The sequence below is a fragment of the Zonotrichia leucophrys genome, chromosome 3 (assembly GCF_028769735.1).
Source record: "Zonotrichia leucophrys gambelii isolate GWCS_2022_RI chromosome 3, RI_Zleu_2.0, whole genome shotgun sequence".
In the NCBI taxonomy this organism is placed as follows: domain Eukaryota; kingdom Metazoa; phylum Chordata; class Aves; order Passeriformes; family Passerellidae; genus Zonotrichia; species Zonotrichia leucophrys.
Window position 1 is genome coordinate 96,420,965 of NC_088172.1, and position 20,796 is coordinate 96,441,760.

Genomic DNA, 20,796 nt, shown 5'->3' on the forward strand with positions numbered 1-20,796 from the left:
TCAGCTCTGATGGGCTGGGCAATTAAACCCTCATCCCTGCCAGGCCATGTCCCTTTGCAGCCTCATGTGCTGATGGTGGTGAAAAGCAGCCCAGGCAAGAAGAAAACAGACAGGGCTCCCTGGGATCACAGCTCAAATATTCCCTGTTCACAGACCAAGCTGGGCTGCTGTCCCCTGAGCAGGACCTTCCTTTCCTGGGCTCTTCTCAAGCCCATCCTTCAGCAGGGTGATGCTGGCAGTGACATGGGGGCCTCCAGGATGGGGGGATGAGTCCCTGCCCCTGCACATACCCCCAGTCCAACCCCACCCAGCGTTAGTTTGGGAAGGGACTGAGACAGCAACACAGGGCTGGTTCTTTCTTTGATCCCACCTCTCCCTCCTCACTCCCAAGTGATCTGAGTGAAATGAAACACATTTTAGCATTTAGTAGTCAAATCCGTAAGGGTGGGTCCCACTGTGCTTTGACCCTACGGGGCGTTTTGTACATTTAATTTGATTTACACCCGAAATATTAATTTAAAGTGCTAGGTTTTCTCCCACACCCAAGTAATGCTGAAAATTACACAAGATCCTACAGAAATGTTTGTGCCATTACCTCGTTAGCATCATTATTTATCGAATTTAATTACAGTGCTGAAGCTGTGCATGCAGCATTGCTCCAGTGGGAGCATGGAGAAGGACATGGCCATACAGGGATATGTCTGTGGGCTGCCTTGCTGAAGACAAGGATCCCCAAAGATCCCCAAAAATTCCATTTCATGGTGCCACATGTGGTGTTGGTGGGGTCCTGCTGTGAGCATGCTCCTCAGGCTCCTCCAGGTTAGGAAATACCAAGTGATGGCATTTGTAGGAAAGGCAGGATGGTTTTCCTATGGGCTCTGGCCAACCATCCGCAGTCTGCATTTCCAGCTGGTGGCTCAGCACGTGGGCAGCCCACTGCCCCTGGAATGCTCTCCTTCATGGAGCTGGTGCCTCTCCACCCAGCTCCTCTTGCCTTGCCAGAGGCTGCAGGACTTTCTCTCCACTCTGTGTCTCCCGTGGTGCTGGGCACAGCCCAGCCCTGACCAAGGCTGTGTCAAGGCTCCAGAGCTGATGATGATATTATTGTTATTATTATTGTTATTGTTGTTACTGTTATTATTCCTGATTCAGCCATACTTGTAACTGCACGTCCGACTTAGAGCACCCACTGGAAGTGAAGCGTGTGCTCCAAGACCTCATTAAGTGAGAACCTCAAAGCAGGATTTGAGAAAGCCCAGATGACAGTGAAGTCCTCTCAGCAAGCTCTTGGCTTGAGAGCACTCTGATTAATGTCATTTTCTACCTCTTTTGCCTTAAAAGACGAGGAGTCCTTAAAATAAAAGAAATCTCAAGTTGAAAGCACTGCAAAAAAAAAAAAAAAAAATCAATTAAGCCCCACATAGCTGTATTTTGTCCTGGAGCAAAATCTCAGACATAACAGAAAAATTACATAGCCTGAAAGAGAAAGAGAGAAAAGGAAGGTTTTATGTGCGGTCTGGCTGAGGTATTGCCCCAAGCCATGCTGAGGTGGCTTCCCACCTGGTACCTGCGGAAAATGTAAACTCCCCACAGGAGCAGGGGGAGCGAGAAGTGCTGGGATGCCCAGGCGGAGATACGGGCTGCTGGAGGAGCTCTCTGACAGGGCAGCACCTGATGTGGGGCTGGAGCTGTGCCCTGGGGCTCCGGAACGCTAACGGGGACATCGGCATCCAGCAGAGCTCTCTCATCTGGCCCTGATCTTGGAGGCTGCTCCTTCCAGAGGCTCCATTCCAGCCCCTGAAGTTCAGCCTTGGTCTCAATGAAACCGACAATGAAACTCCCATCAATTCCCGTGGTCTGTGCTCTGCCCTGTGGAGGGAAAGCGGCTCCCCCAGAAGGAAGGAGTGACTCCGTTTGAAAGGCCTCTTCCTCAGGTGGGGAACTGGGAAGCGGCTCCCGGTGCTCATTCCAGCAGCTGCCCCGGCCCCATGCCTGGGGACGGAGGCACCGAGCGCGTTCCCACCGCTTTCAATAAGAAATCAGATTGAGCAGGAGACGGGAGAAGGGATCCCTGAGTGTTGTTAAACACCCAAGGCCACGCCAGGCGCGGGCTCTGCTCTGCTCGCAGACTTCTTGTGGGTTTTCTTCTGTTTCTTTTGCTTCCTTCCCCAATACCCTAACCTCTCTTCTTTGTTTCATTTCCACTTTGGGAAGAGGGGGAAGACGACAAGAGGCAAATAAAAGAAAAAAAGGGGAAAAAAAAAAGGAGGGGGGGAGAGAAAAGGCCGTGACACGTTTTGAATTTTAAATCAATGACTGAAAAAAAAAATTGTAAATTTATTTTTTCTTTTTATTTTTTTCTTTCTTTCTGAACAGAAGAAAGGTTAATCATTGAGAAAAGTAATAAGAACTTTCTCTTCCTGCTGCTGCTGCTCTGAGGACAGCTCGGCCTCTTTCCCGGCACCTCGACAGGCACTCCCGGGGGGCTCTGCTCGGACCCCGAGGGGGGAACGGGAACAAACCCCGGCCCCATTCCCGGCAGGGCATCCCCAGTGCGGCGGCGGAGAGAGGGACAGAGGGACAGCGGCTCCGGCCCGGCGGGGGCTCCGCGGGCGGGCAGGCGACAGTGGCAGGGCTCCCTCCCCGCTTCTTGGGGTTTTGGTTTGGTTTTTGTTGTTCTTTTCTTTTCTTTTCTTTTTTTTTTTTTTTTTTTTTTTTTTAATTTTCAGACGTTAAATTCTTTTGCAAACATTCATGCCTTAGGAAGGGCTGGAACAAAGCTCAGCTGCTCCAACCGGTCCGACAGGTAAGCAGACTTGTTGACACCGTTATGTTTGCAGCACGCATGCTCCTTCCCAAGTTTCCTGGTGCATTTTTCTATTCCACCTTATGAAACTTTCCTCCCCCCCCACCCTTCTCCCCTCTCCTCCCCTCCCCTTCCCCTCCCCGCGCCTCCGCGGCTCTGCCCGGTGCGTGCGGTCCCGCTCCCCCGGACGGCAGCGCGGCCCCGTCGGGGCGGGCGGCGGGGCTGAGGCTCCGCTCCGTGCCCAGCCTTGCCCCGCCGTGCCCTCGCCATGCCCAGAGCCTTCCTGGTGAAGCGCCGCAGCCCGCAGCCCGCCGTGCGCAGCTGGGATGGGCTGCCCGACGAGGAGAGAGCCGACACCTACATCCCAGGTACGGCCCGGACGGACGGAGCCGGCGGGGTCCCGGCGCTCCGCCGAGGGGGAGACGCGGGCAGGGGGATTTACCCGGCCGGGGGAGCCCCGAGGGGGCGGGCAGCGGCTTTAGAGAGAGCTGGGTGAAATACAGTGGAGGGCGCAGGGACAGCACTCGGGGAAAGTGTCCGGGCAGCGGTGCCAGCCCCGCCGGGCAGCGTGTCCCACCCGGGGATGGGGAGCGGATCTGGGGGGGAATGAATGTTTCTCTCTGTGTGTGTGTATGTGTGTGTGTCCAGGAAGGTGGGAAACCTCGTTTGCATGAGAAAGGTGGCTGGGGGAGGAGGAGAAGGAAGGACCCGGGGCGGGCGGGGTGGGGGTGATGTACTCCTGGCCTCCCCCTCTCCTCCTCCCGCTCCTCCTGCCCTTGCCCGGGGTATAACGGGAAGGCGGCGGAGCTGGCTTGTTTGAACTTTGGGACCGTTCGTGTTTGAGTTTCCGATTGCAGCGTGAGCCGGGGATCCTCCCCCGCCGCCAGCGGCCCGCCCGCAGGTTAAACACCGGGGCCCGCCGGCTCCTGCCCGGCCCTGCCCGCGGTCCCCCCGCTTTATCGCATCCCCACCCCTCCGCAGGCGGCATCGGCTGCGTGCTGCTGGGCTACGAGGACAGCTGCAGCCTGGAGAGCAGCGGCAGCAGCAGCGGCGGCACTCGGGACGCCGAGCCCAGCGATCCCCCGACGCCGCAGGCGGCCCCCGGCGAGCTGGGCACGGGCGGCGCCGTGCTGCTGGACCTGGCCGGCCAGCGGCCCGTGGTCAGGTCAAAAATCAAGGTAAATGCCTACATCCACATCCCAACCATCTCTGGCAGTGGGGTGACCCCTGCTCAAGGTCAAGGCCTGGCACTGCCCGGGGACACCAGGTGACAATCCCGCACAGTGGTGACAGCAGCTGTCCCGCACACCGCGGCGGAGGCCAGCCCGCTGTGGGGTGGCAGCGGCAGGGAAAGCCCCGTAAGCGCTGTGCCACAATCTTCCAGCGCCCTTTGCCTTCTCTTATCCTTGCCCGGGATGTGCTGCCCCTGACCTGCTTGGCTCGGGTCCCACGGGAGCTCTGAACCAGCCGGGAAGGAGCAGCCCTGGCAGCACGGAGTCGTGCCCCACGGGGCGTGGGTGGATCGTGCTCCTTAGCGTGGGGCCTCCTTAAAAGCTGCCTGCTGGGCTGTGCTCAAACCTTCCCCAAGGAGGGCTGGGGTGACCCTTCACGCTGCCCCCTCCCACCATGGCCTATCAAGAGAGCAGATAAGGTTCTCCTCCATGGCTGTGAAGGACCATTGCCACCTTGAGGTGGACCTGCGGGTTTGGGTGAGATGGAGCAATCATCTGCCCACGGACTTTGCTGGGGGGCAGGAGCTCTGGCTGCTCCCTGTGCAGAGCCAGCACAGCAGCGCAGTGATTTCCCTCCCTCCCAAGGCTGGGAGAAGGCAAACGGTGCCTCAAGTCCTCGTGGTACCCTAGAATCCAACACCGAGCGAGCTCCCGATCTCTCTGTGAGCATCCAGGGTGTCCCAGGCCACCCCAGCGTTAGGCAGGAGGAGATGTGTTTACCACTGGTGGTTAACACCTCGTTAAACCCTGGCTGCCGCTGTGCGGGACGGAGCTGTAGAGATTACCATTGTCTGTGCCGGGCTGACAGCTTTTCTGTCGCCGCGTTCTGAAGTGCCATGATTAGGTTTCACCCCGATTATATGCAGCTGCTTGAGGTGGAGTCATCGCGGTGTTGCCCAACAGAGTCTTCCCAGCTGGCTCCCCCTCCAGTTTCACACCTCGTGGTTTCACAGCTGCCGGGTTTTTTTAAACTTTCTTTATAATTTCGAGTAGCGTTGCTGCAGTAGTAAGCAGAGGAGGAGGACCGGGAAAAATAACTGGCTCTTCAGGAAAGAGAAACCCCAGACGTATTCCTGTCCTTGTGAAAAGCCCGCCCTGCTGCTGTTTGACTTTAACCCGCTTTGTATAATTTAACCTGGGCTTTTTGTGACTGTCACAGCAAAACCTTTCAGCAGAGCTGGGCTTTTCAGCCGAGGGATGTGGTCCTGTCTGCTCTCCTGCCCTTCCCTCATCCCTGGCGTCTAACAGGGGGCATGTCCGTGTGTTCCACCAGGAATAATTAAACCAGCAGCACAGTATTTACATTTTCCAGGCATTCCAGATCTTCCCAGGAGCTGAATCATCAGTGTCTTCTTTAGTCAAGTTATGTCATGGTGCTGGCACAATGCTTTTGGTGCCAGGAGTGGGAATGAGATTACCCCCTAATGTCACTTTGCTGTTAATTAACGAGACACCAACGGGGCGAGATTAGGGCCATTGTTTCAGTCTTTGCTGAGACAGCACAACGTGCCTTGGGTTTATCTCTCCAAAACCATCTTTTTTATCACTGCTGGCTGGTTTTCGAGGGACCTGGAGCAGTTGGAGGTGTGACTGGTGAAGGCAGCACAAAAAACAGCTCTTTGGCACTAGAGAGGATTTCCCTTCTCCATCCAGGGCATCAGCAGGAGCAAGAAAGGTGCTCAAAGCTTAACCCTTGTGTTTATGGATGTAACCAGATAAGGGTTGCTACTCCCTTGGTTGGAAGGAAACCACTGCACAGAATTTGTTTTAACCCTTGAATCCAAGCTGGCCAGAGATGCCTCAGTCCCAAACTGTGCACATTAAATCTCCCACTTGATCGCAAGGAAAGCGTGAAGGTTTCACCCAGCGGGAAAATACTGAATGCTTTCACTTTTCATTTTTAATATTTCCCCCCCCCCTTTTTTTTTTAATTTTATTTTTAATGCCACAATAAGCCCTGCTTGTTTTGCTTTATTCCCCCTGCTGGTTCATCCCGATGCTCACACAGTCCTCCTCTCCCACTCCCCAGTTCACCACGGGCACCTGCACCGATGCTGCCCTGCACAGCTGCGAGCTGTGTGGCAAAGGATTCCGCCTGCAGAGGATGCTCAACCGGCACATCAAGTGCCACAGCCAGGTGAAGAGACACTTGTGCACCTTCTGTGGAAAAGGCTTCAACGACACCTTTGATCTGAAGAGGCATGTCCGGACCCATACTGGTGAGAATGGGATCCTTGGGGACCCGCGGGAGGCTCTGGGAGAAGGGGTGGGATGGGACAAGGACAAGGAGAGGGTGAGGGTGACCTGGTGGGATCATAACATGAGGGTCTGGTTAACAACATTTGCCAAAAATTGTGGGGATGCAGTGGAGAAAAGGGGAAGACTGAGTGTGTGTGGTGTGGACAGAGAAAAGTCCTGGGAATGATGAAATCTGAGGAGAACTATTGCAATCCCTATGAAGCAGTGAGGGTGCAGGACCTGCCATCCACACCTGGTGTAGACACAGCCCCGTGCTGCCATGCCTGGGGCAGCAAGGCTGGGATAACCCCCTGGATGACCTGCCTGGGATAACCCCCCAGGATAACCCACCTGGGATAACCCCCCAATAACCTGCCTGGGATAATCCCCAGGATAACCCACCTGGGATAACCCCCCAATAACCTGCCTGGGATAATCCCCAGGATATAACCCCACCTGATAACACCCCCCAGGATAACCTGCCTGGGATAACCCCCACCAATAACCGCCTGGGAACCCAAACCCACCGACCCCAAAACCTGCCTGGGACAACCCCCAGGATAACCCACCTGGGATAACCCCCCAATAACCTGCCTGGGATAACCCCCCAGGATAACCCACATGGGATAACCCCCCAGGATAACCTGCCTGGGATAACCCCCACCAATAACCTGCCTGGGACAACCCCCAGGATAACCTGCCTGGAATAACCCCCCAATAATCTGCCTGGGATAACCCCTCAGGATAACCCACCTGGGATAACCAACCCTGGATAACCTGCCATGGGATAACCCCCCCCCAATAACCTGCCTGGGACAACCCCCAGGATAACCCACCTGGGATAACCTCCCCAATAACCTGCCTGGGATAACCACCCTGGGACAGCAAATCGCTGCAGTTATCCATGCAGGAGCTCCATGAAAACGCTTTGCCCTCTAGAGGCAACAAGCAGCAGTTTTCTGGGGATTTTGCTGTTGGGAGCCTTCCCAGCCGATTGCTGTGCAGGATGGTTTTTGAGGGACCTGGAGCAGTTGGAGGTGTGACTGGTGAAGGCAGAACATAAAACAACTCTGGCACCAGAGAGCATTTCCCTTCTCCATCCAGGGAGTGCAGGAGCAAGAAAGGTGCTCAAAGCCTAAGTCCTTCTGTTCATGGATGTAGCCAGATAAGGGTTTGCTATCTCTGGAAGGAAACCACTACACAGAATTTGTTTTAACCCCTGAATCCAAGCTGGCCAGAGATCCCTGAGTCCCAAACTGTGCACATTAAATCCCCCACTTGATTGCAAGGAGATGGTGAAGGTTTCACCCAGCAGGAAAATCCTTAATGCTTTCATTCTTGAATGTTTTAATCCCATCAGGATGGGATTCTGTCTTGGGTTTGGAAATGTCTGGAGGAAGCAGAGTGTGGTTCATGCTGTGCCTCCCCCAGGCTGCAGGATGTGCTGTCTGTGGCCTCTGCTGTGGGGTCAGTTCCTGAGTCCATCCCAAATCACCTTCTGTTGCCTCAAATCCAGCTCACTTTTCCCAGAAGTTGTTACTCCAGCCTGGAGCAGGGAGAAGGCTGCCAGTTTGATTGGATTTTTAAAAAAATTTTTCCCATTGCTTCCCATTTAAGTCATTGTGGAAGCAATGGCTTAAATAAACATCAACCTCATCCTCTCCAAGGGCAATGCTTCCTGGTGGCCAGGCTGGCTGTGCTCAGCAGGCTTTGACTTTGCACTGTTGGTGGTGCATCCACCACATCTCACAGGCACATCCCATCTTCCCAGATGTGTGGTCACCCAATGGGAGTGGAGATTATTTGGGCTTGCTCTGCAGAGCCCCATTAACCAGGTGAACTGCTAGAAGTGACACAAGGATGTTTTTAGGCAGGAGCTGTTTCTTAGCAGTAGAGCCCCCTAAAACAATGGCACCTGTTTGGATGGGAAGGCATTGCCTGGAGCCAATGTTTTGGGCTGTTTGGGTTTGTTTGCAAAGCTTTCATGTGGGAAGGAGAGCTGCCACTGAGGTATGGAGTCAGGGCTTCCAAAAGAAGTGATTTTTCAAGCTGCCCCCTCATCAGAGAGTCAGAAGATAAACCCAAGAGGGTCTCTGGTCAGAATAATTTAAAATGATTCCTAAATGACTTTAAATGATTCCTAAGTGATGAAGAGGTTCCCACAGCTCTAATGGGCTGTGCCATCCCGGCAGTGCCCTTTCTGTGCTTGTTCCTGCCTGTGGAGTGCTGGAGCAGGCACCAATGATGGTGGAGGTTTAAATTGCCTCAAATGAGCACAAAACTGCTTTTTGTGTGTGAATTCTAGTGAAGGTTTGGGCTTTCTCTCCAACTGCAGTTTAATGAATGGAAATGAAGCAATTTCACAGCAGCAGGCATTAGGAAACTTCTGTCTTGATAGTTTAATCTGGTGCACTGGGATAACATCTTTTAACTAATCAAAAATGCAGTTGAGATGATCTTATTGGAACTTCTAATTAGCTTGGATTTCTGGTAGATTGATCAGGTCCTGACTGGTAACTCATTGCAATCACAAAGTTACAACTGCCTGAGCAATCAGGTTTACCCATTTCTGCCTGGCTCACCATAGGGTCTTCCAGACCCTGGCATTCCACCTTCCCTGCGGAAAAGAGGGGTTTAGGTGACTCCTTTTATCAGTTTTAAGGGTGGTCTTTGCTTGGAAACTTACTGATCTAGTCTAGTAACTAGAATTCCTGCTGGTTTATGTTCTTTCAAGTGTTGCTAAATCCTCAGCTCTTTAAGCACTGGGGGAGTTGTTAAATCAGTGTTGATTGGTGGTAAAATTGATTTTTGTGGTGTTGGTTGTCTGGGCTTTCAAATCACAAGCCAGTTTCTTCTCCCTCCTCTGGAAACACACAGAGTTATTTTTTTCATCTTCCTGCATTTCTCTAGAATTTGTAATCTCAGTCATCAAAACTGTATGGTATGAAAGTACTTGGGATTGCTGCTGTTCACTGAAGCCTTGTTAAACCAAAAGAGAAAAATTAAAATTTTACCAAGGCAGAAGTTTTCTTTCATTATAAAAACTGAAACTGAGAGTTTTATCCAATCACAGGATTTCAAACAGTCAGTGGTCTAAAATAAGTTTTGCAGGAGTTGATAATGGCTGCCTTAGGACCAAACCACTGATGGGCATCTGTTATCCTCAGCATCTGCTGGGGATAACATTCCTGGGTTTTCTATGCCTAAATATATAAACCCATAACCTGAAAGGAGGATGTTCTGTTTAGACAGGCAGCTCCTTGGGCTGCTGGATATCTCAGCAGCTGATGTGCCAGGACCTTGCTCTTGGCTGGCTGTAGGAAACCAGACACAGGTGACACAACAGGTGACACAAGCTATTGTATTTGCAGGGACCCTCATGGCAGCAGGAATGATGCATCTGACTCCATGCTCTCAGAAGGCTAATTTATTACTATATTTATATTATATTATAACCCTCCAATACGTAATGTAATGTAATGTAATGCAATACAATGTAATACAATGCAATACAACGTAATACAACGCAATATAATGTAATGTAATATCATGTCATGTCATATCACATTATATCATATCCCATTATATTATATTGCATTGTATTGCATTATATTACATTATGTTAAATGTTATATATGTTATATATTATATATTAATTATGTTCTATAATATATATTCTATATTATATATAATATCATATTATATAATATCATATTGCATGAAATTATATTGCATTATATTATACTTACAATATACAATATATAATATACAATATATAACATATATAATATATAACATAGAACATATAATATAATGCAATACAATGCAATATAATATAATGCGATATGATATGGTAATATAATATAATATAATATAATATAATATGATATAATACTATATTATATTATATTATCGTACCATATCATACTATATTATACTGCATTACATTACATTACATAATACAGAAAGGATATTTACTGAATGTTAAAAAGACAATAATGAAAAGTCATGACTCTTTCCGGAGTCCCGACATATCTTGGCCCTGGTTGGCCAATGAGGGAGAACAACTCACACCAAAATCCAATGAAACAATCCCCTGTGGGTAAACAACCTACAAGTGAGCACAGCACAAGAAAAGCAAATGAAACAATAATTGTTCTCCTTTTTCTCTGAGGCTTCTCGGCTCCCTAGGAGGAAAATCCTGAGTAAAGGGATTTTTCAGAACGCCACAGTAACCTCTGTCTTTCCCGCTGCAGGCATTCGTCCCTACAAGTGCGAGGTTTGCAACAAGGCCTTCACGCAGCGCTGCTCGCTGGAGTCGCACCTGCGGAAGATCCACGGCGTGCAGCAGCACTACGCCTACAAGCAGAGAAGGGACAAGCTGTACGTGTGCGAGGACTGCGGCTACACGGGCCCCACGCAGGAGGAGCTGTACCTGCACGTCAGCGGCGTCCACCCCGGCAGTGCCTTCCTGAAGAAAACCTCCAAAAAACTCGCAGCTGTTCTGCAAACCAAGCTCAGCCCCGTGCTGCAGAGGAACTCCAAAGAGGAGGGCAAGGACGAGTGACGCTCGCCGCTGCTCGGTGGGAATGAAGTTTACACGCAGGACTACAGATCTTATTTTTCTAAGAACTATTTTGAAAGGAATGCCTGAAATTAAAGGGATGTTTTTGTTAACGGGACTCTTGATGTTGGTAAAACCTCAGTTTGACAGAAATATTCCCATTCAGGCTTTTTTTTTTTATGTGGCCAATAAAAATGGAATGCTTGCAAAGGCTGTCGCCTCTCGGATGGAGTATTTAATGAACTGACATTTGGGCAGCCTGTTTTCTGTCAGGTCCGAACACCCCTGACAAATGAGAGTTCACCTTTCCCCAGGTGTATTTGTGTTTTGTAAAGTGAGTAACTGCTACCTCCCATGCAAATTACTTATGAGAGGTTTGGGTGAAAATGTTGGGCAAGAGTGCTGCTGGTACACAGTTCTATGCAATTGAATTAATTTACATGCCTTAAGAACAGGAGTACATTGTATCATCCAGTGAGTTACAAAGTGCAAGTATCTCAGCTCTGCCCCCTGCGCAGCCTGCTAACAATTTATGGAAGTGTGATCCAAGGTGAGTTGAAACTCTTCCCAAAGGATGCAGAATGTTTTCTTCTCAAAATTTCTCCACTATTATTCTAGGGCAGACTTTTGGTTGTGTTTTAAGTACTTGAAGCCATGAACTTACTTTTATCATGTGGATATACAAGTGAAATCTTAGCTCTGGTGTTCCTGGACTTGCTGAGCTCACCTGGAGGAGTATTACATCTTTTTGATTTACACCAACAGCAACCCAGAAACCCAAAGAAAGCACTGTAATGACTTGAAATTAAGTATTTTCTGTCATGATGAAATGCAATTTTGTGCATATTTTATGGTGTGTGTTTTTTTTTTTTTTTTTTTTTTTTTTTTTCTTTTATATTCAAGTACCTGTTCATTAATACAACAATGGAAAGGGGGATTGAGCCTGTGTCTGCTTCAGGAGATCACTGCAAAGCTGCAGGCACCAATCTGGCTGCTCCTCTGTGACCACTCTAAGTGTAGAAGCCTCTTCCCACCTAAAATACCAAGTCCAGACTTTCACAGTCATTGCTGCTAAAATGAGACATTTTGAGCAACTTTGCAAGAATTGTAAAAAAATCTTTTCAACTTGCTTCAGGTTTGGTACTGGCACCTGCTTGGGTTTTTGTGGGGAAAAGATTCTAGGGGGTCTTAAAGCATTCCTGAGGATGTTAATGCTTTATTCAGCACAACTGTTGGTGCTTGGGACCTTGAAAATGAGGATAATAAAGTGATGCCACCGTGTTAAGAACAAACTTATCCTATGTAGCAGGAAAGTTTGTAGAATATTTTAATAAATGGGAAGTTGCTGGGAAAAAACCCCAAATATCTGAGGTAAATGAGAAGATCCTGACTTTGCAGAAAGCTAAAGCTTGTACACTGACCCCCAGGTCTTGTAACTGAGCAGTGTAAAGGGAAGGTTGCTCACTCTGCAGTGGGATTAATGTTCACCTGACTGCATGGGATTTGTGTGCTCAGCTCTGCTGAAACCTCAGCCCTTCCCTGGCACAGCAGAGCTGGGGCTGAACCCTTCCTCTGCAGCCAGAGCCATGTTCTGTGTTGGTTTTTTATCTCTCCTGCACCATGTGCTCCTTTGGCTCTCCTTTCAGTGTCACTGCCACATCCCTGCTGACAGAAGCACAGGCACAGTGAGCTGGGCACAGAAAGGATTCACAACAAAAGAGAAAGGGAGCAGTGGCAGGCTGCTACAGGGTAAAAGCCATCCTGGATGGAGAGCAAAGCTCTGGATGTCAGAGCTGGAATAACTGCCCTGGCTGCCCAGCAAGTTTTTCTGCAGAGGACAGACAGTGCCTGCAGCAGTGCCCTGGGTGCATCACTATAACAGTCTGGCAGCTTCACTGAATCTGGTCACAAAGCATCTCTGGGTTTGTGTGACACTGGTGACAGGCACCTGCCAGTCCTGTTCCAGGACAAACCAGCCTGTGCTGCTGCAGCCATGCTCCACAGCTCAGCCAGGGCTGCCCAAGGCAGCAGCCAGGCTCTCCGAGGTGCCAGACACAGTGACTCCCTGGCTCCATGAGGTACAGACTCACTGGGACTGAGGGTCACAAACTGCCTTTGCTGGCAGCCTTCCTCAGGCACGGGGTTCTGGCTGATTTTCTTAAATCTCAGAGGTTGGTCATGACTTTATTTGTAAGCTGCAGTATTATTGTGAAAACTCACACCTACAAGTTATACAAGACAAAGAGAATGAGGAAAAAAATTTTCCAGAACAATACTGCCTGACATGATCAAGGCTTATTTATTCTCTGCTTTACAGACTTGATTTTATGTGCTTCAAATGTAAAATTTCTGTTTCAAAACATTTATTCACAAACTTATTTGAAAAAAAAAAAACCAAACAAAAAACCAAAGAGAAACCCATAAAAAACAGTCCCCAAAACCCAACCAGCAGCTCTTCACCCCTCAGAAGGCTTTGCTTTGATATAGAAGCTCACTCATGTGGCACTGGCGACTGTTCCATGGGGTGAGCTCCTCATGTGCTCAGGCCTGCAGCAGAGTCAGCAGAGCTCCCAAGCCAAGGCACACAGCCCCATCTCTCAGTGCTTTTCTGTGGGCTGGGTGTAAAACACCTGCAGGAGGAGCCACCAGCAGCAGCCAACATTCCCACCTCTCAGAACACCCGCTGGAAATTTCTGGGAGTGTTGGCTCCAATTCTGCTCCTCTCTTGCTGAGCCACTTCTGCTAAGTGGCCACTTTGCTGTACTGTTCTAAATGAGAACTAATGAGGACTTTCCTTGTAACTCTCAACACAGGTTTTCCAGTTGTAGCTGTAGGAAAAACCACAAATAAGAACAAACCTGATGATGGCATGAGCAAGAACTGACTGAAACCCAGTCTACCACATCCACTTCTTTATCATTTGCATTTCTCTCAGCTCATTATCATACATCACAGATGTTGTTTTGCCTTAGTTCACCAACTTCATTTTTAAAGACTCAGTTCTGCAACTTTCATTTGTGATTTTTGAGGAAAAAAAAAAAAGATTATTTGATCAAACAGTTTTACTTGGTAGTAGAAACTTTTCTATCAACCCCAGGCTGTATAAACTGTGTGGGATAAAAAAGAGAGGCCAATAAGTTGGCTTTTTTCTGCCTGGACCACTGAGGTTACCTACAATATAAGAAAATAGATATTCCCCATTTGAAAGTTACTTTTTGGGAGGGGAGAGAGGGGAGCCTGGCTAGCAAGAAATTAGCTGAAGTTACACAAAAAAGAACATGAAAAAAAGTTCTTCCTTTGTCTCTGGCCACTTGCTTGTGCTCAGCCTGGGTCAGTTTTTGTCCCTGTACTCCTCCAGGCGCAAGAGCCACTGGTTCCAGTACTGAGAGCACAGGTCAGGGTCCATGAAATGCGGATGTGCCGGGGATCCGTCCTTGTAGGCAACCACCACGAGCCCACAGCGAACCTGCAGCACAAACAGGGGCTGTCACAAACCCCACAGCTCTGTGCAAGCCTAAACCTCACTGCAAAACAGCTTCCAACATGTACAGCTCACACAAGGAATGGGGAATAAAAAGGGGCAAGATTTACCTTTACAGAGAGACTTAACATTCCAATGCTCCAAAAACCCCCAGCCCAAAGCTCCAGTGAAAACCAGGGGGTGAACTCTGAGGATGAGTGATATTTAAACCCTGCAGATGCCAGGAAAATTGCCAGAGACTGAGGAGTTTTTGCCTGAGGCCATACAACCAGGCTGATGCCACCCTCCAGCTTCAGTCTGGATAGAAATGGTTACTTAGGTATGTTCTGACATCTTTCATACCTGGCAAAACCCAAATCCCAAACAGACACTGGCATTGGGTTTAGGAAGCCATGAGCAGAATTCCAGGCCATATTTCACTCTGTCAGGATCATGACTGTGGAGTGCTTGTGCTCACTGACCTCTACAGTATCCTAGAAAGTCCTTTGCACAGCATACAAATTACCCTGCTCTCTGCTGCTTTGTATTTTCTCCCTTCAATATCTGTACTGAGGTAAAAATCTTTCAGGCCAAGCAGACAGGTTAGAATTGCTTTTGGAGTCTTTAAAAACATGATTCCACAATCTTCTGATTAAGTGATTCCCAACACACTGCTTTTCCCTGAGGAAACACAGTACAGCTCCCAGACACCAAGTGCATCACTCAGTCCCTCATTTGCTAGCAGGACAGGATGCAGGCAAGACCCTCCCACACCATTTCATTGTTTGCAGGTTCTTCTGCTTTATTTCCTCTCCTGCCCCTTCCTACTCTTGACACAAGGACAGAGCACAGGGGATTGCCCACATGCCAAGTACCTGGGAGTTCATCTGAGCATCCCTTGGTCCCACTGAGCACTCCCTTAAAACCACTGAAAATTCACCACTGGCAGCCAAGGGCAGCAGGATCAGCAGGAGCAGTGGAATTATTTCACAGTATTATTCACACCTTAACCTGATCTCAGACTGGGCTGCTTTCTTACAAATCCTACCAACACTTCCATGGTGGGCAGCAGATTCTAAAGGCAGGAAGAAATGAGGATCACACAGGCATTGCTGCTTGTCTTGGCATGCAGCAGGGCTACTGACCTGGAAGTTATAGTTGGCATCATGATTTATGGCTCCAATATATGCTGCAACCTGTAATGGGTTGTCATAAGTATTCTGCAGAGATGGCTTTGGCTTCTCTGAAGTTTTCCAGTCGATCACACACAGCTGGCCCCTGCACAGGAGAACAAGACAGGACAATGGTTTAAACTTAAGTTCAGTCTCAGGTAAGAAATAAGGGAGACAGCACATAAAGACTTTTCACTCTCAGCCTGTTTCCCCATGATGTCACTAAACAAGTCTCTTTCACACTGGCAGTTTAGATCCTAAAAACCAAACTAAAACTAGATTACTCAAACCTGCAGCAGTTCCTGGAAAATGCAGACAATTGCTTGAACCTGTCCCTTCTCCAGCAGGAAGCTCCCACAGGAAAAACAGCACTGAGGATCACCCAGGGAAGTTCCTCCAGCCTGCCAGTCCTGGAGATCTGTCCATTCAATCACACCCTGGCCCCCAGAGCATCACAGCACAGGGGTTTTAGGAAGGGCACTCACTGATACTTGGCCACGCAGTCGACCAGGCCCAGGTACTGCAGGGTCCCGTGGTGAACTCCGCTCTCCAGAGCCTTCACCTCGCTGATGTCCTCCAAGACACCTTCCACACTGGACAGGTAGCCAGCCACCACATCATCCTCACCCTGCTCCCTGGCTGCTGTCTCTCCAGACAGGAATATTGATTCCAGAGCTGAATGGAAGAGCTCTCCCTGGAGAAAAAGATCTAAGAAAAATGGGAAAAGCCCCTTATTGTATTTGCAGGGAATGTCCCGACGAAGGCAGGAATGATGCATCTGACTCCATGTTATTCAAAAGGCTAATTTATTACTTTATAATACTATATTATATTAAAAAATACTATACTAAACTATACTAAAGAATAAAGGAAAGATACTCAATGCTAAAAAGATAATAATGAAAACCTGTGACTCTTTCCAGAATCCCAACACAGCCTGGCCCCAGTTGGCCAAAGAGTGAAAACAACTCACAGCAGAATCCAATGGAACAATCACCTGTGGGTAAATAATCTCCAAACACATCCCAAAGGAGCAAAACACAGGAGAAGCAAATGAGATAAAAATTGTTTTCCTTTTCTCTCAGGCTTCTCAGGAGAAAAATCCTGGGCAAAGGGGTTTTTCAGAGAATGTGAATGCCACACCCCCTCACCTTTTAGACACTACTTTGGATTTGTATCCTACATATTCCACAATGTAGCTCTTAAACCAGTCCCAATTTTTGTACTGAAAGTCTGAGGGTGTGGGGAGAAGGGAAAGAAACAGAAAATAAATTGTCAGTAGGGAAATTGGTATCCCTTTAGTAATGCTTCCTTTACTTTTTTAGTCTCATTGATTACTGATACATACACTGGATAAACCAAACAGTTACTGAAAAACCTCACCATAAACAGCAGGATACACTGGTTTTTGAAGGCTCAGGACTCCATGAGTTCAAAATGCCTGTTTCCATCTTGTTACAAAGTAGCTTTGTAACTGCAAAGAGGCTCAGTAACATCATCTGGAAAATACCTATTTCTAATTAGATACTGGCTAATCGAGAACTAAAGGAAAGTCAGACAGGATTGAGCAAAGTATGCCTACAGTCTGTCTCTCATTTTCTACAAATTTCTAAATCCATTTTAGTGGTCCCAGAACAAAGACAGAGCTTAGGCTCGTTGGTAACAGGTACACTCACAATGTGCTCTCATGAAATGGAAACAACTTCATGGATTTCCAAACCACTCATCCCATTGTACCTGCCAGCAATCCAAACTACAGCTTCTCCTCTGCAATCCCACTGTGGCCAGACTTACTTTTGGTGTACTCTTCAAATCCCTCCTTTCCAAGCTCCTCTATCATCTTCTGCTTCCATCTTTCCAGATAGAAGACTTGCTGAGGAGAGAGGGTTTGTTGAAGGATGCGGGTGACGCTGGGCAGCTTCGCTCTTTGCAGCCTGATTTTCATGGGCACCTTTGAGTCACTGCTGGCAGGAAGAATTCTCTTGCTGGGGTTTATTAAAGGAACCCAATTCTTGGGAGTTCTTGTCCCAGCTTTAATTGGAGGTGTTTGTTTAGCTGGTGGCCCATATAACAAATTGTCTTCCTCAAGTATTGTCTCTGGGGTTTGGGCACTGGTTTTGTAAGATATAACAGAGTGGACCAAGTTCTTGTATTTTTCTTGGTCAACTTGGTCATAACTGTTTCCTTTTTTCTTTTTGCTGTAAACACATGCAGAGGTAGACAGACACGAGTATGGGAATTGCTTTTGGCAAAATGGTATTTGAAAAAGCACTTCCAGGCTCCCTGGCTTCCTAGCCAGGATCTGTAGGAATTGCATCCTGACAAGAAGTGGTTGTGAGCAGTCAGAGTTTTCTTCCTTCTGTCAGCAACAGTCTGTGGGTTACCATATTTGTTTCCTCCTGTGGAAAAAGAAATTTGTGATTTACAGAGTCAAAAAACTCTGCCAACCATCCTGTTCTTGCCCTTTGCCAAAGAAAGAACTGCTATGACCAAAGTGTCTTCACTTACCTTGTACCACCTTTATTCTTCAGATCAAGAAGATAAAAAACCAATGAGCAAAAGGAAAAGAGGAAATGCTCCTGAAAAGAACAGCTAAATCTGAAATCTGCATCACTTGAAGATTTGTTGCAAGCAGCTAAAGCTGCATCACAGGACATCCCTACAGCAACAGTACCAGAACTGCCATGGAGGCAGGGACAAAATCCAGATCTGCCAAAAACAACCCTCAAAAGAGGGAGGGTGAAATTAAAGTTATTAAAGTTACACAGAGGACAATGAGCCAATCCAGTGGTGTGAGGTACTAAAACTCTGAAGTTTATAGAGAATAACCAACTTAAGGAGATTGTGGGGAACCTTACAGGGTATAAACCCACAATTTTCTTCTGTATCACTAGGAGAAAACAGACAGTAGTATATATATACAATTGTGAGACTTGAAGCTAGAAAAGGCAAAAAGAAACCAGATGCACTGCAAATATTTTCAGAATCAAAGAAAGTTTTTTAAAGTTCAGAACAAAACATAAACACATTTTTCCAACCAAAGTCTCCAGCATAGTTGTGCTCAAAGCCACTTAGGAAATTTAAGAGCAAGAATAGCATATAAGTAATACCATGCTCAGCACACCTTCCAGGGATGCACTGGAAGCCCTGGGAAATATTTTTGCACACATTTTTAGATAAAATGTAACACTTCCATAGTGGCATTTCCTTCATCAGTGCAGAAAAATGGATCCCTTCCCTCTTAGAGCTTACCAGTAACTAAAGATGCCAGAGCTGGGATTGAAAAAAAAAGAGGAAAAAATTAATCTTATTCCTGTGTGACAATATCCAAGCTTGTGGATTCCCAGGCTGCTGTTTGATAGTTATCATGAACAGGCTCATTAATGGTCACTGTGGACATGCACTAATCAGAACAGAGCAAATGCTGGGCCAGTGGCTGTGCCTTTGTCACATAAAGCCACAGCACAAAAGAAAAAGTTTATTCTGGCTTTGTGCCACTGGAGGAAGCAACAGGATGCCTGGTTCAGCATAAATTCATTTGGAGTGAGCTGCTCCCTCAACACTTCCCAAGGAATAAATTTATACCAGATCAGTGTTTTTTACTGAGATATGAAATATTATGAGCTCCAGAGTTAAATTTAGTGCTACACAGTGCTTCAGTGACTAGCAGGAATTCTGATTTAACAGCCTTTGTTGTGCTGGGGAATATACCTGTGGAACTTCCAGTACTTGTGGAAATGTTTGTGCAGTGTCCTGTTTTACAAAAGGAAAGAGGTTCTAGGATTGCTAAGAAATAAGGAACCCTTGTGCCCTGCTGAATGAAGAATCATGTGTTTTTCAATAAATCACTAAAGTGGCATTTCTGTGCAGATAACAAGAAAGAAATGGAGTGGTCAGGATCTGCTCTTGTACACAAAGAACAGAATTTAATTGAGATTTCCCCCTGGGGAAGTGTCTCCCTCCTCTCTGGAAGCATTTGTGGTTGAAGACTGGCAGAATTGCTTCAAGTGTTGCATGATGAGCCACAATGGAGAACTGAAAAAAATTAAAATAACTTGGAGCTAAAAAAATATCCCCAAGAGGACTTTACTGTCCCAAGCAAGTTGACTTTGCAGCTCCAACAATAACTGAGCTAACACAACTAAGGAAAATTTTTTCCAGTATAAGAATGAATGGTTTAACTGAAGGAAATAGGATTACTTAAGGAAAAGTTCCCATCTATAAAAACCTACCTCCAGCTGTGGCTTTGCATAATAACCAGTTTGGCTTTTTCTCCACAGGAACCTATCCACCTAAAAAATAAAAACCAAAACAATGGCTTATTTCAGAGATAACAAAAAAGAGCACTCCCAAACACACCTACAGACCTGCTACCCCTTGTCCCTAATTTGAGCAGAACAAATCCAATGAGGAAGGTATAACTGTGAGTTCCCCATAGTTTTCAAAATACATTATTGAACTATCCAGGTTAAAAATAATCCTCAGACAACGAGACAACTAACAACCTCGTTTAAAGTACAAGCCCACAGTTGTGAGCTTTAGTTCAGTGTAGCTTCAATAGGCATCAGTTCCCAGTTCAAGCTCCATTCCCAGCACTGGGAAGAAAATTAGCGGGGAATAGAGCTGTAACAAGAATTCGGCGCTTTTTACGATATGTGATAGAGCTGGGCCAACACCAGTAACCACCAAGATGCCCTCAGGCAAATAAACTTTCTGCATGCGCCAGAAAATTCCAGTGCCGGACAGCCCGGGGGAAAACCTTGTGCTGAGAGGGAAAACCCACTCTGGCCAAGGAGCCCCGCCGGACGCGGGCATGCCCAGCCACGGCAGCCCGGCCATGCGGGCCGCTCGCTGACGGGCCCGGGGGCAGTGTGGGTCAGGGGAACACCAGCACTTTTACTCTTTCCCGTCTCTTTCCCGTCCCTTGTCCTTCCCTCTCCCTCAGGCCCGCCCGGCCCTCACGACCAGCGTTACCTCAGCCGCGATTCCCGCCACCGCCGCGGGCACCACCGCGCAGGCGCGCCCCACCCACAGCCTCTGCCCCGCTCACCGAGCATGCGCTGCCCGCTGCCTCATGGGACTTGTAGTTCTCCCGCACTGCCAGCCCGCAGTGCAGGAAGCCCCTTTCCCCTTCGCTAGAGCGCCCAGAAAAGTAGCGAGAGGGGCGTGCCTGCTCCACCTCGTGCTCTTTTGGTATTGTTTGAAAGGCTGCAAAGGAAAACAACCAAAATCTTTCAATGCGAGCCGAAAAATAAAGCGTTGCATTGCTGTCTTGGATGAAGGCTAGCAGCGCCCTGCCCTCACCAAAGATGGCGAGTGCCCCT

At 47.9% G+C, this 20,796-nt stretch overlaps 2 protein-coding genes across 6 annotated transcripts; one reads left to right on the forward strand and one right to left on the reverse strand.

Moving 5' to 3' along the window:
- Positions 1 to 2,785: 2,785 nt before the first annotated feature.
- OVOL2 (ovo like zinc finger 2) lies at positions 2,786 to 11,464 on the forward strand. Of its 3 annotated transcripts, XM_064707064.1 has the most exons (5): positions 2,786 to 2,806; positions 3,052 to 3,174; positions 3,788 to 3,984; positions 6,068 to 6,257; positions 10,533 to 11,464. In XM_064707064.1, the coding sequence occupies exons 2-5, from the start codon at positions 3,075 to 3,077 to the stop codon at positions 10,841 to 10,843; spliced, it is 798 nt and encodes a 265-aa protein (XP_064563134.1). In that variant the 5' UTR covers positions 2,786 to 2,806; positions 3,052 to 3,074; the 3' UTR covers positions 10,844 to 11,464. The 3 variants fall into 3 exon arrangements, with proteins under 3 accessions (XP_064563134.1, XP_064563133.1, XP_064563135.1); XM_064707063.1 differs by lacking the exon at positions 2,786 to 2,806 and having other exon boundaries at positions 2,954 to 3,174; XM_064707065.1 differs by lacking the exons at positions 2,786 to 2,806; positions 3,052 to 3,174; positions 3,788 to 3,984 and adding an exon at positions 4,321 to 4,515 and having other exon boundaries at positions 10,533 to 11,462.
- Positions 11,465 to 13,007: 1,543 nt separating this feature from the next.
- On the reverse strand, positions 13,008 to 20,776 carry MGME1 (mitochondrial genome maintenance exonuclease 1). Of its 3 annotated transcripts, none has more exons than XM_064709414.1 (6): positions 20,447 to 20,533; positions 19,705 to 19,764; positions 17,267 to 17,871; positions 15,958 to 16,180; positions 15,446 to 15,578; positions 13,008 to 14,306 (listed from the first exon to the last, which is right to left on the reverse strand). In XM_064709414.1, the coding sequence occupies exons 3-6, from the start codon at positions 17,787 to 17,789 to the stop codon at positions 14,172 to 14,174; spliced, it is 1,014 nt and encodes a 337-aa protein (XP_064565484.1). In that variant the 5' UTR covers positions 17,790 to 17,871; positions 19,705 to 19,764; positions 20,447 to 20,533; the 3' UTR covers positions 13,008 to 14,171. The 3 variants fall into 3 exon arrangements, with proteins under 3 accessions (XP_064565484.1, XP_064565483.1, XP_064565482.1); XM_064709413.1 differs by having other exon boundaries at positions 13,105 to 14,306; positions 20,523 to 20,776; XM_064709412.1 differs by lacking the exon at positions 20,447 to 20,533 and adding an exon at positions 20,256 to 20,377 and having other exon boundaries at positions 13,105 to 14,306.
- Between the last annotated feature and the right edge of the window lie 20 nt (positions 20,777 to 20,796).

What these genes read in the sequence shown, in the direction of transcription:
- MGME1 (XM_064709414.1), bottom strand. Translation starts at nt 17,789, where the DNA reads ATGCAATTCCTACAGATCCTGGCTAGGAAGCCAGGGAGCCTGGAAGTG. An exon ending in ATTTGAAGAGTACACCAAAA is followed by an intron (nt 16,181 to 17,266) that starts GTAAGTCTGGCC and finishes CATTTTTCTTAG; the next exon opens with ATCTTTTTCTCCAGGGAGAG. An exon ending in ATGCCAACTATAACTTCCAG is followed by an intron (nt 14,307 to 15,445) that starts GTCAGTAGCCCT and finishes TTTGTGCTGCAG; the next exon opens with GTTCGCTGTGGGCTCGTGGT.
- OVOL2 (XM_064707064.1), top strand. Translation starts at nt 3,075, where the DNA reads ATGCCCAGAGCCTTCCTGGTGAAGCGCCGCAGCCCGCAGCCCGCCGTG. An exon ending in TGGTCAGGTCAAAAATCAAG is followed by an intron (nt 3,985 to 6,067) that starts GTAAATGCCTAC and finishes CCCACTCCCCAG; the next exon opens with TTCACCACGGGCACCTGCAC. An exon ending in GCATGTCCGGACCCATACTG is followed by an intron (nt 6,258 to 10,532) that starts GTGAGAATGGGA and finishes TTCCCGCTGCAG; the next exon opens with GCATTCGTCCCTACAAGTGC.